This window comes from Tauraco erythrolophus, chromosome 10, assembly GCF_009769465.1.
Source record: "Tauraco erythrolophus isolate bTauEry1 chromosome 10, bTauEry1.pri, whole genome shotgun sequence".
Classification (NCBI taxonomy): domain Eukaryota; kingdom Metazoa; phylum Chordata; class Aves; order Musophagiformes; family Musophagidae; genus Tauraco; species Tauraco erythrolophus.
In genome coordinates, this window is record NC_141474.1 from 8,030,116 (window position 1) to 8,051,384 (window position 21,269).

Genomic DNA, 21,269 nt, shown 5'->3' on the forward strand with positions numbered 1-21,269 from the left:
GCTTTCTGGGATTTCCAACGCGTTTTGTGTTCACAGGCATATGGAGAAAGGAGGCGCAGATTAATGATGCAAGGGGAAATGTTTTCAGTTAAAGCACAGAGGATGCTTATTTACCCCTTTGTGAAGCTGCCACTTGACATGAGACGTTGGGCACATCGCAGTAAGCACCAGTCCAGCCAGATGGACAGACGCATTGAGTCTGGGCTCCACTCTGAACACACGTGCCTTTATTCTTACAGGGAGACTTGCTGCACAGATCCATAAGCGCCTGGAGGGAAAAAAAAAAACCCACAATGTGATAAGTGGCAAACACAACAGGAGGAAACACTACTCAGGGTACAAGTTCAAGAAGCAAAGAAAGGAAGCTCTGCGAAATTGGTTCCACGTGGCACTTGGAAAGAAGGGGACAGTACTTCCCAAGTCTAAGCCAGGTGTTTCACTAACAGTCTCAAGAAAATGTACAGGCAAGTAAACCCCAGATGGCAATATAATTTCAAAAGTAAGTTGATCCTCACACCTTGCTATGCAGAGGAATCTCAGACTGGCTGGGTTTGAGAAAATTCAGTTTTATCTCAGACTAGGCTTCTTGTTTCACATTAATAGGAGGCTTCCAGCTATCAAGAGTAACAGGAGCCGTTTCTTCTCCCAAACTCCCCCCATCTTCACTGGTTTTTGAGGATGACAGACATGTTCCACATTTTGATCTTTGTGTTTCCTGTTTGTCATTAGCTCACCATACCTGCATTTGGCCCCATTTGCTCTTGCACGGTCTCTAAGTTCTCCTGTGTTCTGAGATTCAATTGAAACCCCACAACTGTTTTATGCACTGAAGATGGGCCAAAGTATACTGCTTTTCTTGATTCCTTACATAAAAAAAAATAGTTTCCAAACAAAGAGACTAAAACTCAGTAAATCACCATATGAAAGAGGATTGAGGACCCAAAATAACTCTGTCTGACCTAATATAAACCAGTCACTAACCACCATTTCCTTTTTGAGCACTTAAGTCTTCAAAGTAATATAGCTATTTGATTGATTTCAAGCTGACTTGAGGGAAGGATGAGGTTTTTAAAGCAAGTAGTACTGAATTTTGGCTGTAAAATGCAATTTTAATTGCAGAAAGTTCTGCTTTTCAGATGCAAACTGTCTCCTCACAATTAAAGTAGAAAAATCTGTGCTTTCACAGGCAACCAAAAAGAAACTTGGAATTAAGTTTTATCACATGTAGTTGAGCGTGAAGAAGAAAAACATCAAGCCTCTTGCTTCTGCATTTGTAATGAGTAGTTGACTGTTTTACATGCAAATTCTATAACTTATGAATCATTGTCTGATTTTGTGCCGCTTATTTAGCTTTGCTAATTAGGTCAAGCCAGTTTACCACTAAAACAAGAACTACAGTGTAGCTGTAATCTGTAAATCTCTCCAGCACAGCTTTGAATAATACTCAAATTTAGAAAGTTCTGATTCCTCGCGTAAAATGAGTAATACATTATGATTAAGCTTCTCCGAACATAAAGCAGATTTTCTGAGAATTCACAACATTTAATTTGGGGACAGGAACATTAATCGTTTTCTGAAGTAAAAACAAAGCAAACATAACAGAAGAGGAACTACTGAACTTCACAGTACTTTATGATCCCTCTCAATGCTAATTCTCCCAATGAGGTTTAAGTGGTGTGCCCAGAATGCGTAATTAGGGTAGCAGAGGGGTTGCTTTTTTATATCACTTCATTACTTTGCATTCACTTCCTCGATTAGCAATACCTAGAAGCAGACCTGACAATTTAATGTCTGGCAACATGGTTCTGGAAAAGCACCTCCCCCACTGCCTCTAAAACGCTTCTTCTAACACCCACTGCTTTACAAAGACACCCTGGCACGAAAGACAGTTGCAAAATTCTTACAGAATTGTAGTGTTTTCCAGTAGTTTAAGAAATTCACAGATTTTTTTTTTTTTTAAATGGCAGCACTCAGACTAATCATGAGAGAAGCCAATATAGTGTTTACTGTTTCCAAGCTAGAAATAGTCTCGAATCATTCTTGCTGTTTTTATAAGCACAGAATAAAAATAAAAATAAAAAACTCTGACTTGAAAAATTAAATCGGCATTCTGTTTCCAGTACGATATGCCAAGTTTAAAGTTTTTAATAGGTACTAGTCAGTCATTTGCAGTATGGGTTTGCAGCTCCTATGCTCAATTGTGGAAAAATGTAAATTAACTGAACTTAATTCTGCAAGTAAGGCTAGAGCTTTGTATTGAGGTTGTGAACAAGACAATCATGTCAGTTACTGCTCCAAAACATTTTCTGGCAGTTTCTTATGAAAAAAATCTACAATCAACCCAGAATTTACTACAACTCCCTGTAAAAAATAAACCAGTTAAATCAAAGTCCTGCTAATCAGCCTGATATTCTGCTTTTTGTTTTGTGTTTTTTTTTAATACAGGACTCTGCCTTCAAATCAGGACAATTTTATGCTTCAAATGAAATGCAGCCATTTTCAAAGATAACAGCTGTTTTTCATCTAAGAGGAAAACTAATCTACAAAGTTCCAATGACACCTGTCCTCATAAATAACCAAGCATTTTTCTCCTCCTTGCAAACAGACACTTTGGATTTCCAGAGTTTTGAACGGGGCCACCTGCTCTGTCAGACAGAGGTGCTGGACTTACCTTTCCCAGAACTAATGGGCCAACCACCTCTTACCAGAACTGAAAGAACAAGCGTTCTTCCACGTTTGGTACCTCACATCTAAACCGGTCACTTCTGCTGTTGGACAGTTCAAACAACAGTGCCCTGTGCAAAATGGGCAAGAAAACGTCACCCACCTGACAGTTCTTCCCAGCATAGCCCAAAGGACATATACATCGGTACGTGCCCAGGCTGTCCACGCAAGAGCCTTTGTTCAAGCAAGGATGTGAATCGCACTCGTTGATTTCTGTGAGGCAGAAGGGTCCTGTAAACCCCACCGGACACTGGCAAGTAAAGGAATTGACCCCATCCACACAAGTACCTCCATTGAAACAAGAGCTGCAAGAGAGTGAGAAAAAGGGTAAGCTGAGACAAAATGCAACTAGCTCACAGCCAAAACAGCATGTAAACATTACTGATACGAGACAGAAGACCAGAGTACAGGATCTTCTGACCACTGGTAAGTTCCTGCTGAAGAAACATAAACCAGATAACAGCAATTCAAGGGGACTCCAGCTCACGGTCTTTTACCTTGGCAGAAGAAGAAAGAAAAGCAGAGTTTCAATGAGTCATTAGTGATGGAGGTAACTTATTTAATGAAATCTTCCCAGCTTCTATGTGACCACAAACAGTACTGTACCAGGTAGGCGTGTGGTTTGCTCAAACTGATAAGTTTTATACAAATTTTATTACAAATTACAATTGTATTACAAATTATGAGAAACAAAACAATTTGCCTTTTTTTTAAAGCTTCAAAGGAGTCACAAGTATGTGTTCTCAAGGAAAAAGTTCATAACATGCAAAACACAAGCATGTTCTTCATTGAAATTATGTGAAAGTATTGGTATTGCTAAATCCCTTCCTCCTCTTCTCATGAGAACCTTAAGTCCTTGATTTATAAAACTACTCATACATGCCCTGGCAGAATTCAGATCAGAGGGATTACTGCCCCCTCCAATCTCCTGATCATAAGAAATTCTGTCAGAATAGGTGTGCTATGAAGAAATGACTGGGAAAGTTGGGAGAAGTGATGCCTCATGCAAAATTGACTCCTTTTTCCCCCCTCTAAAGAAACGCCTGCCAGGAAACTCCTGCTCCTCTGAAAATAACCCCAGATCAGACTCAAGGTAATCAGTTTGATAAGGTACACAAAACTAATTCATGCCTGTTATCTGTCCTGTGCACTGTCAAAGGGTACTTCCATGACAGAAGCAACCAACTGACCTCTTTGAACTTCCAATGCAAGTTTTAAGTATTCGAATTGTGACTGCGACTACGGTAGAGATGTCAACATTAACCTACTTATCAGAGATATTCCTCTGCCTTGTGGGCTGAATTCTGTTCTACAAGGAGCAAGAACTGCTGTTTACATTCACAGAAAAAACAAGGAGCAGAAGACGGAGGAATCATCAGTTGCTTGGCGTGTTTCACTGAAATCAGGTACTCATCTCCAAAAGAAGATGGCACTCTCTCATAGGCGGCTTCTCACACGAGACACGGAAGAATTATTTGAACCAAATTCAAATTAGCCAACCATCACGGCGCTCGTAAGTACAGCTCTGTAAATTTTGGTTGAGAAGATGTGACTGGTTTAGCTTGGCAGAGCGTTGAAAATTGCTACATCCTTCATTCATACCTGCAAGACTGGTTTCTGTCCTGACTGATAACGAAAACAAAAACAGGATGAACCTCAAGGAAGAACCAGGCATTCTGCTAAAACTCCCAACGTATTTCACTTGATTAAACAACTGTTGTGCAAATTAAACACACCCTCATCAGTGACACAATCCTGTTCTTAAGCAAAAGATATTAAAATACTTCCTCCCCCACAAATGCAATTTTATAAAAGATAAGAAAGATCTCTTCTTTGAGTGCAGAAAACACATGAGAATAGCAAGAGTTTTGCATTTAGGCACCTTATTTGTTTCTGGTAACTAGACTAGACCAGACTATTTTAATATTTTTTTTTTTAATCGTTTCAAGCTTGATTAGAAACTGTTTCCATTTGAGAATCTAAAGCTACTTACATTAATCCTAACAAAGCTTAAAATAAATATGCAGGCAGATAATGGATACACAGAGTTAACTCTCAAAGAACTTTTAAAACTACTAAGTGAACCATTTATATAAGGACCAGCTGTTGAGCATTTTCACTCAGTTCTACACCTCCCCCCTTAGAACGACCTCAGGTTTTATCTCAACACTGCTAACGGACATCTAATTTGTGAGTATTAAAAGATCTCTGATTACTAGATCTTTCCAGTACAGAATCTGTGGATTTAGTGTTCCTCCTGGTTGCTTCTTCATATTATTTGCACTCAATAACTCAACTGAGGGCTAATTTAATTTTCCTGCCTTTCTGAGAGTCGGCCATCGCTTCCATTTTTGCAGCTTTTGTAATTCTCAACACAGTAACTGTACATAACCAACAAATTAGTTCCCCTCCCTATATGATAATGGTCTTATAAAAATAGAAATTATTTTTTTTAATAAGCTAGTATCTGTTACTGTCTTAATATTTGTTAAACACTGTCATATTCGTCCTGTAATGAAACTAAGCTTCTAACTAGTCATGCAAACTGAAGATCAACTGTGACAGGCAACTGTCTTTCAGCTGGTATCCTGCACAAGGTACGCAAGTTTTCCTGGCATGAATCACAAGTATGTCTCAGTGAAAAAAGGCAGGGAAACAGATCCCTGTGTGGCCTCTTAGTGCAGCAGCACAGTGAAGTTTATCTTACCTCTCAGTGCATTCATCGATGTTGTTCTCGCAGTTGGTTCCCTCAAACCCAGGCTGACACTTGCACGTGTAGCTGTTGACATAGTGTGTGCACGTGCCTCCATTCCTGCACGGTTCACTCAGACACTCGTTGGTATCTGTTTGACACTTATCTCCATGAAAACCAGGTAGGCAGATGCACGAGAAAGAGTTTATCCCATCCACACATGAAGCTCCATTTTGGCAGGGATCTAAGATAGAAGCATTATAGTAAGTGTTAAAATGGGTAACAGTCAAAGGCCAGACCTGGAGTAGTAGCTTTTTGGGAAAAGAAGCACCACACAGTCCAGAGCATGACAGACTACTGACAAGTTTTTCTGAGCTGCTTTATGGAAGAAATAATTACAAAGCATTATCAATAACAAATTCACAAGAAGGTGTGGATGAAAACCAAGCATCACGGCATAAAGGTTTCTCTGCTGGGATTTCTTCAGCCAAACCCAACAAAATCAGACCCAAAGTCTCTTGGTTTAAAATTCAAACTCTGCTTTTTTGATAAATACCTACTGAGAAAGACAATACAAACAGCACTGCAACAGTTTCTCCTTCCTTATCAAGTCTTATTCATGAGAACTTGGATCGTTCTCTCTTTTCCAGACACTGCTCCAGACACAAAAGAACTTGCATGCTTAATTTTAAGCACGAAAGCAGTCCAGTCAAATCAAATCTGTACGTATAAATTAGTACATATATGAGCACTTATGTGTTACTGAGCACTTAGCGTTTTTCCCAGTATCAAAGGCTGACTGGGGAAAGGCTGGCAGAAAAGCTCACAAATTCATACACAACCTTGGATCCTCCTCATCTCTACATTTCTTGACTTTTTTTTATCTCTACAATGACCTTTTTACTTATGTATCACCATTTTTTGGCCTAAGCCACCCTCTACTACTGTATTCTCTCTACTTCCACAAGTACCCATCTGCCTGAAAGAGCTCTGTAGTTTCTTCTTGCTTTGCTCCTTCCACTTTTGGATTTAAGACTCACATTCCTCTGTCAGATACTGCCTCTGAAGCCAGTTTCCTTTTTTACTCTGCATTCCTTAGACCACAAGCCTATGTATATGAAGGCAGGGAGGAAAACTGGGAGGGGGGAGGAAAAGGGGAAACAGGAAAGGGGATGAAAAAAAGGTTATGGAGCATGTTATTTTTGATCTGTGACTAAGTACTACTAAAATACAAACTTTAAAATGCAAATAGACTGCACCAAAAATTTGCAGTTCAACAAAAGTACAAGATCATTCTATTCACTGGTAAACGAAGAAAACAGATGTGAAAGGTAATTAAAGCTCATTTATTGACTGAGAAATGTGCTCAAATGATTAAAAAAATTTGAGACACACCTGCATCCATTTAAAGGTCATCTAACTACTGCAGAGAAAAAACACATTCAAGTGAGACCCCTGGCAGCTATAAAATGTTGTGTCTATGGCAGCCAGCCATTTATGACTGAAGCCAAAAGCTGTGCACTAATTTTCTGTGCTGCACATTTACTGACAGAAAAAGGAGACTCAAGTATCAACTTTTCAAAAAGTTCTTGTTGTTGGAGGGTTAGTTTGTTTCATAGATTAAAGACGTTTGGCTCAAGCTTTGGAAGGTTTTTGTTATGCTAAATGAAATCAGCTGTAGCAGTAATTGAAATTCTTCAGCCTCATGGGTGTGCTGCCTAACAGACAACACAAGATGAATCTCACAGCTCTCAGAACACTTAGGAATAGAGAGAGATTTCCCAGCCGTTCAAGAGAGAAAGATGAACACTCGAAAAATGTTTTTCTCTCCAGACACTCATGTAGAAACTAACAGGTTTCTCACCAATAGTAAGCAAAGCTCTGGGTCAATGCACTAACATGCCATTTTTTGTGCTGTACCTGTTTGTTCAGAAAGAGGCAAACAAAAGCTCAGGCTGAGCCAGATGCCTTAGAAGTTCTTTCCCAGTGCTGCTTCGGGGTCTCCCAAAGTAACTTTTGCTAATAGACTTGTTTGGATCCTTCTGTACAGCAGTCACAAATTTAGGGTTTTTTCAATGCAAAACACAACTCATTAAGTTCATACCTGAAGTCTTTTAAGACTTTGGTTTGTTTTTAAACGATTCCAGTTAAAAAAAAATAGATTTGTTTTTTTGTTTGTTTGTTTTTTCTGTTGGTGTTGGTTTTGTTTTTTTTAAAGAGCCAGCCAATTACAAAATACAACATTGTGAACTCCTCCAAGGTTTGACAAAGCACTTTTCAAATAGTAACAGATGAACTTTTAAACATGACAACTTCTCAGGAGACACTGATTCTATCTGATGATGACACAGAATATGCTCAGCAAGAAAAATAAGTTACTATGTATTTGGTTTCCCTTGTAAACAGCAGTGTAAAGGGCATGAAATTAACATGTGCTTTCTTGTAATTTAAACAAGTTCAGTACTCATCAGTGTATGGGCTATCCTGCAACTGATATCTACTCCAGAACAGAGTGCCTTCCTGCTGCTTAATTTGCTCTCAAATATGTATTAACTGGAACAGCAACAGGCTCCGCTTTTTCCAGAACATTAATGTCAGACAGAGATATTTCAGGACAGACTGCTATACCCCAGATTCCCACCACATCTCAGTCAAGCTTAATGTTGAAATACAGGTAAGCCCTGCACTGTTACTTTAACTTGGTGTATTAAAATTTCAGGCAAATATAATTCCTCATTTAACAGTGCTCCTTATTAAAGTATGTAAACGCTAAGGATTTTTTCAAGTTAAGAATCTGGGAACAACTCCTGCTATCAGTTAGAACACTGTAGTCCATTTCTAGCAGCTGAATGTGATGGATTTTGACTGCCTCAAACACGCAAGTCTTACAAAGCTGAGGTTTGGGTTTTTTTTTTCTTTTTGGTAAGAGATTATAAAAGAACTTTCATTATCTGTCAAATAGCAGTCCTCAATAGCACAGCAAAACTATTTCTAGGAAAAACTGGAAAACAGAACAATCTGCTGATACTCACTTGAAAGGCAGTCATCAATGTTACTGTCACAGTCTCCTCCAGTGAAGCCTGGTCGACATTCACACAGGTAACTGCCTTGAATATTATGGCACAGAGCATGATTTTTGCAGGGCTTCGAGAGACATTCATCAATGTCCACTGTACATCTCTCCCCTGAAACACAGGGAGTCCAGAAGTAAGACCCTTCGTATGGCAACGGTCAAAAGGCTCAATGCCAATACTGTTTAGCATTGGAAGTACAGTATGTTCCCCATTCACATTACCTTCCCAGCCAGGAGCACACTGGCAGGTGTAGCCTTCAGAGTCAGGAGATTCTTGGCAAATTCCCGAGTTCTCACAAGGATCAGGGGAACAAGGAGCCACCACTACCTGGCAGTTCACACCTGGAAAGCAGAAGGGGAAAAACCAGAAGGGTATGCTGTTGAGAGCTTGGTGCTTCTTGGAAGAATGAATAAAGAGACTGTAACTTGCATGATTATCCCACATAGCATTTCCATATTTGAAAAATCTCAGCAGAAGGAAAAGGAGATCAGAACACTTCTCATGAGCTCAGTGGGTACAAGCAGACAGCAGCCATGGTAATTCCGAGTTTAAGACCCCTTTAATTCCCAGTGTATTTACACATCTCAGTCTAACTTTCTTACAAAAAAAAATAAGCTGAGCTGACACCAGGACATTTCTTAATGAGTCCAAATGAGGCTTAGATATGGTCTTACTAAGTATTCTACTACTGTATCACGTATACATGAACTGACTGTAATTTAACTTAATACAACCATGGTGTTTCCCCTATTTCCATGAGGTTTAATGAAAATATTAAAAAAATAGCACTAAGGGTACAATGAAGTGGAAAGGAAAAAGAGAACAGAAACTTGTCTCTGAATTTTCACCTTTGAATCCTTTCCTGCAGGTACATCTATAACCATTCAACAGATCCTCACAAGTTCCTCCATTCTGGCATGGGTTTGATTTACATTCGTTCCCTTCTGTGGAACAGTAATCTCCTATCCAGCCTGGGTCACAGACACACTTGTACCTTTAAAGGCAAAAACAGCAGTCATTTTAGAGCATTCTGAAATAAATCCTCTACCAGTTTATCCTGCATATTAATTTTGGAGAGAAAACGAAGACCTCTCTTTAGGAAAGTCCTAAGGTACATTTAGATTGCTTACCCCAGCTGAATAGTTTTGAAATTACTGAAAATAAACTCTCCCTTAAAACCACACTTCCCTCCATTACAGTTTTCACAAAGCGCTCGGTCAACTGGCAACACGTTTCTGCTTTGATAAGACCATCTCAATACATTTAAACAAAGACAGAAAAAAGGATTAAAAAAAGTGGAGATGAACAATAGGTTCCAAAGATAACTAGACTGTTTTAATACAAAGTAGTGGTTACAAATGAAAACAGCTGGCTGGGAGCAGGAGCAGTCTTCTCCATCATGTGTCAAAACCTGATGCAGAGCAGCACTCCACCCGTATGACGTAGAACCAAGGACTTGGTGAATCACCCTGGGCTCAGGCCACACAACACACACACTGGCGTCCCTTCTCATCATGCAAACGAGACTAAGTAAAGACTTACTTTATCTGATACTGTGTGTAAGGTGTACATAGGCATAAATAGTAATGCAGGTGATCGATGACAGACAAGATGAATCAAAACGTTTTCCAAGCTTACAAGGAGGCTTAATTAGCAATAAAGGCAACCTTCTTGCCAGCTCCAGGGAAACTGCTGAATCCTGCCCTACAGAGCTACCCACAGTGGTAAATCACTTCCTTGCCCAAGTGCTGACAACACTTTACAGGACGCAGAACACATCTGGGAAGCACTGCTATTCCACATGCAGTTGGGAAATTTCACAAACACAAGTCCTACCTCCCCAAACCTGTTGACTCAATATGTCCTGTGCTCCCAGACTCATCTTTACCAAAAAGAGGTCTGATTCAGGGCTCCTGAAATCAGCATTTCAGCTTCCTGGATGGGGAGATTCAGAAGCAACTACTGCCATCAAAATAGCCAGAGAGAGCTTGCCCTTTTGTCTCTCAGGCATGTAACGATGTGATTAAAGCTGATGAAATCTCAGCCTTGGATAAACTGTTCTAAGCCAAATACCACTCTATCTCCTGCTGTCAAAAGTTGTCTGCCTGTTCCTTAATACAGAGTATTTGCGTAGCTAGAACAGCACTAGCCAACAAAGACAGTTAGTTTAGAGTTTGATGGACTAGGTAGCTGCTGCTCCCCAAAGATTCTATTTGGAGCCATTTCTTTATTTTGTTTGCATTCATTCTACCCACTTGGATCGCCAAATCTTCCCTTTAGATGGTGGCAGTCCACCCTGAGCTACATGCCCATGCAAAGACAGCAAAGAACACAACGTGGCACAGAAAAACCTGTGTTGAAATAGCATAGACTCTGTTGGTGACTAAAGGTCTACACCTTACAGTGATTATGTCATAGACAGCAGATTGAGTCTGGATCCTAATCTGAGAAATCAGAGAAAAATCAGAAACCTCAAGTCAAGATGGGATTTTGGGCAAAGCTAAAAAAAAAATATATAGAAGGCAGTAGATAAGTTTAATGTGACAATAAGTACTCACCCACTAGTGATGTGTGTGCAGTTGCCATGTACGCAGGGATTACTAAGACAGCCATCTGCCTGTGACTGACAGTGAGGATGATGGTAACCTTCAGGACACACACACCGAAAGCCGTTGACTTCATTTATACATGTTCCACCATTATGACAGGGGCTGGATGTGCATTCATCAATGTCCACATTACAACGCGGGCCTAGAAGAAAAAAACAATACATATTATTTCTTACAAGAACATTTGCTTTGCATGTCTGCGAGAGCACACATCGAGACACAACTCAGTAAAGCCAATGCAGTGGGACAGATCTTGCATGCCTCCGTGCTTTAACTGAAGCCAAAAGAAGCACTTTTAAAAGATGCAGCACTTTTCTGTGCCTGGAAAACAGCACTTACGCTCAATGAGTGTTTACAAACCATTCAAGAATCTCAACAGAATTCCACTAAAAATCACCGGTTAATATTCATTAGGAAGACAAAAATCATTCAACTGTATCATGCTTGGAACAAACCTCTTGAGCTCCACTTGTCACAGCCCTGCTCTTCTGCTTTGAAAGTACCTACCCTTTGAACAACCAATACTGCCATACTGTCTGCAGTAAATACAGTTCTTGTGGTTTATTGCGCAAAAGGGACTCTAAAAAACACCGTTTCCTGTTTTGCCTGCCTCTGAGTATGACTGCAAGATCCTCGAAGTAGTGACCATAAGATCTTGTGAGGCTGGAAAGCTAAACAAAGTGAATGTTGCAGTAAGTTGAAAGCATTTTTAACATAAAGAAAGGACAAAGTAATGAGACTCCATGCAAGCCAGCTCTTTAAATACTGGAATATGTCAATTCATCATATTACTGTATTCTTTTAATAGCATAAGAGTAAGAGGATAACAAATACGGTATGCCAGCAACACAGAAGACTGAAAGGCAAGAATGATCACGATCATGCCTCTTCCTGTTCTGGGGACTAAAGAGTACCACCATGTCACAGCCAAAGGAAGGAAACACGTCAGAAGTTTAGAAAGACACCAAGAGAAAAGCACAAGACACATGAAACCTCTTAGTGCTATTTCTAATGCATTTCAGATCAATTCTAATTAGAATCATTCAGTAATAAACAGTAACAAACGTGACGAGAAAACAGTTACAAGCAGCATCAACTCCCTTACAATTATTTTATGAGCATATTACCCTACATGGCTCAAAACATATTAAGTCCATTATGAACAGTGTTGAGATGTGCTTTAGTCATCAGAAATAGTCCTGATGTAGATCTACAGTTCTAAGTATGGATCTAAAAGTGTTTAAAAGCTTCTTTTCTCAGCCCTACCTTTATTGTACTAGATAAGTCTTTATAATTTAAAAAGCAAAAAGAACAGACTACACTATGAAAGAGAAGTCCTGAAAAAAAGCAGATTATTCAGTTGGAGACTTCACAGTGGAGAGTTGCTCATTAGAACACTCAGTAAATGCTTTGCTTTCACAGAAAGAGAAATACTGTTCATGGGCAAAGCCCAAGGTACTGTCTAATCAAACACCTCTCTATGTTGTCCACAATAGCTCTGTCCCTGGAAAGAAGCTGTAAATAATAAACCTAAGTCACATGAGTTTATTTGTTATAAAACCAAGAACCATGAATTGGATATAATTACCTAACAAGAATGGCATTTCGCAGCACAGATTAGGCCATTTTTCTGCTTGGCAGAACTTGCTGTAATGTAAGATGCTGAAATTCAAAGATTAGAAGGATTTATCGAGATACTAACTGAATTTCGTGCAGTCAGTATGCAAAGAACAGCTTCCTTCCCTACCTGGATAACTATCTTCAAAACAACTCAAAGCTATCAGGTGGCTGACTTTACCTGTAAATCCAGGTTTGCAAGCACAATTGTAGCGATTAATGCCATCAATACAGTCCCCGTGAATGCATGGGTTACTTGCACAGTCATCAAAGTTATTTTCACAGTTCACACCTGAAAAAAAGTTAGGAGGAATAAGGTGTCTAAATCTTACAAGGAAGACAACAAAACTATTTCCCAGAAATACCCAAATTAAGAATCCCACCTGCTTCAAAGTTACACGTGCATTGGTGCAACATAAACAGGCGATGACGCAGAAGCACTGCGACACCAAGAAATGTCACCTGGGTGCCAAGTAAGATTCTGAACTCATGCTTTAATGTTTAAACAAAAGAATCAAACTATTTTGAACACCATGCCCATTTTTTTTCTGCGTTCTTGAACTTTGAGAGTAAAGAAGAGGTAAATTCTCCCAAGACCAGTTGCGGTACCAGTGAAGGTTAGGCAATCCACACGAACACAGCAAAATTCAGCAAGGAAAAGTAACGTGAAAACGATACTCTCATATCATAAGCTTATCTCTGTATGCAAATTTAGCACACATTAGACCACACATAAGAAATAATTAAATGGTTGAATTTTGTCGGAATCCAATCCTTCCACCTGTGCTTTACGTACCCGAAGTGCCCAGCAAACAGTTGCACTGGTAGCCATTCACCAAATCAATGCAGCGCCCTTGATGGAGGCAAGGATTGCTGTGGCATTCATCTATCTGCTCACTGCATATGGCACCCATGTAGCCAGGATTGCATATACATGTGTATGAATCAATTCCATCTTGACATTCCCCATGGTGGCAAGGATCAGGATCACAGTTGTTGATATTCTCTTCACACAGAAGGCCAGTAAAACCTAAGGAAAAATAACGAACAGGAGTAATTAAGAAGTTAGCTGGTATGATGCTGTAGTGAATATAATGCAAACGTAGAAAGAGTCGTATTAAGAACCAGCAAAGTGGCAGATAGCACAAAGGGTAACTGGGCATCTCAACGGCTGTCCATTTTCCACTCCTGGAAAACAACGCTCTTTTGCTGCTCACAGCATTACAGAATAACATCTTGCATGGAGAATCCTGGCATTGGAAGTGGTTACCTTCAGTTTATTCAGAACAGTAGCAACCAGAGGAAATATGTAAATCTCCATGAGAAATTAATCGCATCAGTATAAACTATCTGAAGGTGTTCTCCTGTCATTATTTCCTCTACAGAATACCAGGGGGGTTTACTTTTTTAGTACAAGAAATCACTGCAAAGATGCTGCAGAAACCTTCCCAAGGGTACTTCCCTGGCTTGTGTCAAAGCTTCTGCAACTCTGCTTATTAAAAAGTTTCTTGTCCCTCTCATTAGGAAACCACTCAGTAACTCAAATCAAACTCCAACTGCAAATTAATGAAAGACTGCATGCAACCTTTTCAGTTAGGAGCAATGAAACAAGCAGCAACTTGGCCTGTTTCATTCTGCTTCAGCTGGGAAAAATCCTGAGCAACAGAGAAGGACAGAATCTGTTCACCAGAACAGCTAAAACAACAGATCAGGAAGCTGAGAGCAGCAAACAACTCCTTCAGGAGCCCTCTTTTCCATGATGGAGCAGAGCTATAAGAAGCAGGAACAATTTAAAATAAATGGTTTTCAGAGATGAGGTTTTGGAGCAACAGCTCATGCTGCCTTCCAGCAGCTGAAGATTAAGAAGGTAGAACTTCAAATTTCAGACACCACCTGGAGACTGATACAAACCAAGCTGCAGGGAATTTCAACAGCTGAAGAGCGATTCTCACCTGAGTATTATAAGTGGATAACAGGCTCCCCATTTTTCATACAGGTTTGTGGTTATTTCTCTGGTCAAACATACCAGGTGACGGTTAACATTTCCAAGTTCTGCGAACGTATGCATGGATGAATGGGTGTGGAAGTAGGTGGGGAGAGGGAAGGGAAGCTAGTTAGAGAGATGGATATAAAAAGATGTTAGGTAAGGAAGAAAAACAAACCGAAAAGAGGACGAAGAGAGGCAAAAAACCAAAAGAGAACAGAGGCAAAGAAAAGAAGAAAGACCTAAGACAACTCAAGAAAAGAAAAGCCATGAACTACCACTGGGAAGGAGAAGTGGAATAATGCCAGAAGGGAAAGAAAAGACAAAAAGCAAGCAGTAAATAGAGCTATCTGTACAGCATTTGGCCAAACATTTTGCAGTTTTCAAACACTTCGGCAGCTGGCGATTACCATTCAGGGAACATGTATCACTCATAATGAGATTAATACAGCAAGAACATACTGAAATATTGTTTTCCAGTAACTGACCTGCCCCAATGATGAATTCCACATTTCAGTCTTATAGAAGGCTGTCAATATTAAATATAATACTTAGCATACATTTGTTCAAAAAATTACCTTATCTCCTATTGTAGCTCAACTGAACCACTTAAAGATAATATATATTTCTCAATCTCTTAACTGAACATACCTTATTACTGAGATATGATTTCGCTCTTTGCAGACAAGAGTTAGACTAGAAAAAACCCACTTGAATATAGAACGTAAGAATCCCTCAGACAGGATGGAAAAAAGCCCTAGTACAGAGTCCCTCCTCCATTTTCAGCCAAAGTACTAAGCAAGGATTTTACTAAAAGCTGCTGCTTCAGTAACATACATTTGGTCGCTTTCAGCCTGTTCCTTGAAAACGCTCCATACATCATGTGCCTTCATGGAAGCAGTAGCCTTTCCTCCTCATCTGGGAAACCTAAGATTTCTATACTGAGGTGCTTCCAGCAGTTTAGTGTCCAAATTCAGAACATGCTTTTCAAGGCACAGCTCTCCATTGTCCTCCACTAGATGACCCAAAACCCTCCTGGGCCCGATAACTTCTGCACTGTTGGTGACTGAAAGCAAGCACACCACACACCAGCTTGAGAAAGACAGTTTCTAAGATAGTTTCCAGGTTTGGAGAAGATTTGAGCTTTTTCTTCTTTTTGCAAGCGTCAGCTTATTCTGTCACATGCAGTAATCAAAAGGAGAATTCTGATAACAATAATTATTCCTCTCCTGATTAGAACGACTGCATTCCTCTACTTCCAACAAATTCCTTGTTTCTTCAGGCCCTTTGGGGAAGGGTGAGAGGGTGTGTGTGAAAAGACCAGGGAAGAATTTTAGGCTAATCTATATTCTGTACAGTGCAGAATGAATTAGTGAGGTCTAATTTGCCGTAATAATTTGATTATTGGAATGATTCAGAATGAGAAAAATTGCACATAAGTCTAGCCAAGCTAACGGCACATTTCTGGGACAAAGGTAGCTCCAGGAATTGTTCAGCCTCTTCCCTAACAAAAGAGCTAAAGCCAATCCATTCCACATCTGAATCTGTATCACAAGTAAAGCATCAGGCACCATTAACTGAAAGCAACCAAAAGTCAGTCCTTACTGAGAATTAGATCGTTACAGCTCTGATCTGCCCATACCCTCTTTTTTGACCAGATGTAAAAACTAAGATAAAATATATCTACATCACTTCTAGAAATCTGAAGATAAGCAAATCCCATAATTCAAAATGATGCTTCTAAATATTTATTTAACCAAAAAAAACCCATCTCAGTTTCACCCACAGCTCTGTCAAAATTTCTGTATAATGCTTGACAAATAATTTTAACTACATTCTGGCAGGCAGCTACTGTGTGGCATTTATTCCAGTGGACACAATTTTCACTTCATTTCAATCTTCCACTTTTGACACATAATAGCCTGACACAACAGGAATTGGAATACACAGTAGTACTGCTCTGTTCATCTCTTGTTCTTCAACTGTATACTGTATAATCAGACTTGGAAGACAGAAAGGTAAGCCACAGATAAAAGGCTTCACACTGCTGTTTTTCCACTCGTGGATTCCACAGTCAATACAGAAGCAGCCGTCACCTTCTGGGAAGCACGAGGTGGGGCTGAAAGAGGGAGGCCAGAACTCACATCAATTGTGAACTTACTGCTGTCACAAGTGAAAAGCTTTCTCTTCTTATATACTATTCTGTGCTGCAAAGGAGTAGACAAAGTTTCGCAAGTAGACAAGCAGTATTTCAGAGAAAGAAAGGACGAACGAACACTGACACTTCTTTGACCACCCCTCTATGTATTCGGGTTACATGGGATCTCCAGGCCAGGGGCTCTGAACACAAGACTAACCTGTGGCACACTGGCACTCATAGCCATTGGGATGGTCGATACATTTGGCTCCATTAAGGCATGGCGTGCTGGAGCAGTCATCTATATCAATCTGACACACAGCACCACTGAATCCTGAAAGGCAGAAAAAAAGATGAAAATCCAGAAGTAATTTGAAGTAGTTAATCTAAACAGCTGCACTGCCAGGAATCCTTAAAACCAGCAAATCCTTAAAATCACCCAAATACAAGCTCAGTAAATCTAAACTCAATTGCATCATCAAGCACACACACCACACCTTGAGTGGATTGGTTCCTTGTTTAAACCACCAGCCAAAACACAGTTTCCATCCTCCAGGTCAAAGGAGCCTCAGCTTGAAAACTGAGATGGTCAAATCAAACAGAAATAAGAAATAAAGCAGTTGGAACACAAGCGGTGTTCACCACTGGACAGTATGCTCGTCTACAAAATTGAGAGGCCACCACTAAAAACTTTCAAGTAATCAAAGCAAGTAACTTGAAACGAAACAATAACGCATAAATCACTAGAGCCTTCAGACTAGGATTACCACAGCAGTGTGGAATGCGGTACAATACTTTCAATGCACTTCTTGAAATAGTTAATGAACTACCAACACGTTATGCTAGATGATGCAGACCCTTAGGCACTTCAAGAAAAAATTAAAAACTCCAGGAATGTTTCCTGGAGAAAGGAACCAAAGGAGGAGCCAGGACATCATTAGTCAATAAGAAGGGATGCAGAGCAGGCTTTTGTCAAGTATATTCTGAACTCAAACTTTTTGAAAGCCATATGGAAAACCAGTGATGTTTACCCTATAGCTAAAATTGATCCCTCAGCTCAGCACTTATTCTTCTTTTCTAAAGTGGAGACACAATCCACCTCCCTCCTCATGCAAGCAACAAACTATACTGGTGCAAAAATGGCTTCTGCCTAAAAACCTCAGAAACAGACAAAAAGCATACAGAGGCTCTGATTTTTAAGACACATTTAGAACTACTCATTTCTATCTCACTATGATATCCACAATAACAGAAGTTCCTGCTGCCAACTACCCTTTAAGGTGAGACATCCAGCTGTACGTTTCTCAACATTTATGTTCAGCTACAGGCACGATCCTACTACAACCCATACATGTCTATTCTTATTTACCAGTGATTGCAACTCACTCATTCAAGCAGATGCTGCACTAAGACAACAGAAACTCACAAGAAGAAACATATCACCCACAATCTCTCACTGGTTATCTATGCAGTTCTTGGTAAAGTGAAGGAGAAGCTTCCAGAAATAAGTACTTACCAGGAGGACAGACACAGAGGAAGCGGTTGACTTTATCAAGGCACTCTCCATTGTTCACACAGGGATTACTTAGACACTCATCAATATCTTCTTCACAGTGAACACCTTTAAAACCTGTTTAAAAAAAAATAAAATAAGAAGAGGTGACTGAAGGCCTTTGAAAGTACCCTTGAAAGTGTAACTACCCCTTATACCAGCACTGAAAGTCTGAGTCTAGTTTCATTGCAAGTGTGCAGTTGAGACAGAACCTACAAGGTAAGAATATACACCAGAGGTTAAAAAGAGATGTTGAATGTGTATTTTTCACCGTTGCTAAACATGCTCACTTAATCAGCAGTAACATAAGTTTGTGCTGAATTCACATCTAACATTTTCTTCCACTTGACGAGAAGGGGTTATGTTTTAACACTTGGGAAGATATCGATATATTTGGCTATGCACTACTATGAGGTAAAAGATAAACAAACACAGAAGATAATTTTAGCTCAAGGCTTTTTAGCTAATGACAGAGTAAAAGAAAAACATTAAGGAGGGTGAAATACTTGGGACTAGAGTTCCACCTTTCAAAACAGATATTAATAAAAACTCATTCTAGTTTTCATAGGATCAGCTGATCACCTGCAGGCGTCACAATTTTTTCATTACACTTTATAAAACTGTGCAACTGGCAACTTGGACTCTTCTTTTTTTACCACTTTCTATCAGAAAGCAAAAGAGCAGACGACATTGGTATGCTGGACATTCAATTTTACAAGTGCGATTTCAACCAAGTAACTTTTTATTTCCTCATCATAGAATCATAGAATGGTTAGGGCTGGAAGGGACCTTCAAAGGTCATCTAGTCCAACCCCCCTGCAAGGAACAGGGATATCTCCAACTAGATTAGGTTGCTCAGGGCCTCATCCAACCGGGCCTTGAACGGGAGCTTGCATAATTTGGCCAATTTGAAGCAAAGACAAAAATCAAACACTATTATCCAGAATGATCATACACGTGTCTCAAAACTCAGTCACTTTTAAAGTTTGCACCTGCTTTGTTTTCACAAACTTAAGTTTCTGCACATACATTTTACCAGCTATAGTAACGAGTATGTTCACATATACTCCAGGCTCAGAATGCTAACTTTCTTTGCAGATGTAAAGACTGGTTTCTGTCTCAGTCCTCTAATTGCTTTCTCCCTCCCACACACAAATGCCAAATCCTCCTGGTTGGTGCCACCACAGCAACCTCTCTCTCACCGTTTCATTAAGCCTCACCCCTTTGTAATTTTGTGTTCCACCTCAGCAGAGCTGGCAAGCCTCCCTGTGCTTTGCCTTCTGAGTTTTCCCTTTGCTAGAAACTCTGTCTTTATTAGAAACTCCCCTCACCTGGCATACAGAGACATGTGAATCCTCCGATTTTATCCAGGCAGGTGGCATCGTTTTGGCATGGATTTGAATGGCATTCATTGATGTCCATTTCACAGCGAGGTCCTGTGTAGCCCTTCAAACACTCACAGTGGAAAGAGCCTTCTGTGTTTACGCATTTCCCAGCATGTTCACATGGATTGCTGTTTGCTGCAAGAAAAATATATATGTGTGTCAAAATCTCTCCTTGGAGCAGGAAAGCCACAGCATTCCTTATTAGTCATGGTCTTTTCCAGTGGTCATTCCTTTCTGACAAGTAATACTGGGAAAAGACTGTTCCTCCTTCTGGGGAAAGGCTGCTGTGATTGAAGAAAACATGTGGCAGTTACTTGCCTGTCAGAGGCAAGAAGAAAGATTGCCACCATTACCAATGGACCAAAGGAGTAACTCTGGTCCGTATTACTAATGACAGTTCTTAAGAGGAGGGTATCAAGTGGCAAGAATTAGAGAATTAATGATGCTTTCAAGGTCTTATCTCTAGATCATCTTTTACATTTACTTCACTCCTGAGGGTGACAAGATGCTGCCACAGCCACAAAACAACCAAACTAATTCTCCGCGTGTTTTCAAAAAAGAATGGCACTCTTGTCCAAGGAAGGTCAAAGAACAAAATTCAAAGAAGTGCTTCCTTCCAATACTTCCTTGAGAGCTGGTTAGGTACTACCTTCACACATCACACTCTAGAAGCATGAACTAGCAATCACAAAATTTTAAGCAAGTCTGTGAGAGTCCAACTAATCCCCGAAACAACAGTATGATATCAGAAAACTACACCTTTAAAAGCCCATGTGGTCACCAGTCTCGGAAGGCACTGAAAAGATCCAGCCGTATTCTGGCTGTCAAACAGGCTTGATATATTTCAACCAAGGCAGGAGCTGCAATAACTCCCACAAGAACTGCGGTACTTTTGTTGTACACTGCAGTTCTAAGGGTCAGCTTATTTAGCACATCTGTTTGCGTGCACTCCTCACACAACGCTAAAGCCTTCCTGTACGATGAAGAATGGTTAAGCATCTTTATGCTTTTCATATTCTGTAGGCTGTTAGCCTTCTGACTCAGCCCTTTGCCCCAAGTCTCACACAAGATTTAAAACTCATCTAAAGGCACTGAAATGGAAGAGGGAGGCCAGGAAAGGAGTGGCACTTATGTTAAGAAGCTATGACAAAATGTTTATTCTTGTCCCTTGTTAGTTCAGAAAGCAAATGACCCAACTACCTGTTCATGTACTCACAAATAGCAAGTAGAAACTCACCCATTGCACACTCATCCACATCCTCAGTGCAGTCTGCTCCCTTATGGCCTTGAGGACAGGTGCAGATGTAGTGTCCATTCACAGGATTGGTATCACACAGAGCACCCTTCTGGCACGGATTGCTAACACACGCATCATCCAAGTGGCACAGAAGACCTAAGAAGCATACAAGAGTCATTCAAAAAAGTGAGATATAGCAGTCAGACCGTGTGTTACACAACCAAATTCTCCATCCTGATATTTCAAATAGAGACTTCC

General features: G+C 40.1%; 1 protein-coding gene across 2 annotated transcripts in view; it reads right to left on the minus strand.

The window, feature by feature from the left end:
• NOTCH2 (notch receptor 2) overlaps positions 1-21,269 on the minus strand; it is an 84,366-nt gene that overhangs the window by 19,736 nt on the left and 43,361 nt on the right. The window contains exons 7-19 of one of the 2 annotated variants that reach the window (XM_086617264.1): positions 21,012-21,167; positions 19,721-19,909; positions 18,354-18,467; positions 17,058-17,171; positions 13,513-13,746; positions 12,898-13,008; positions 11,049-11,241; positions 9,339-9,484; positions 8,712-8,831; positions 8,449-8,601; positions 5,432-5,660; positions 2,828-3,029; positions 115-268 (exon numbers count right to left, since the gene is read on the minus strand). In XM_086617264.1, the coding sequence (XP_086473390.1) occupies positions 115-268; positions 2,828-3,029; positions 5,432-5,660; positions 8,449-8,601; positions 8,712-8,831; positions 9,339-9,484; positions 11,049-11,241; positions 12,898-13,008; positions 13,513-13,746; positions 17,058-17,171; positions 18,354-18,467; positions 19,721-19,909; positions 21,012-21,167 (2,115 nt within the window). Of the gene's footprint in view, positions 1-114; positions 269-2,827; positions 3,030-5,431; positions 5,661-8,448; positions 8,602-8,711; positions 8,884-9,288; positions 9,485-11,048; positions 11,242-12,897; positions 13,009-13,512; positions 13,747-17,057; positions 17,172-18,353; positions 18,468-19,720; positions 19,910-21,011; positions 21,168-21,269 lie in introns of both variants that reach the window. The other variant, XM_086617266.1, reaches the window with a different exon arrangement.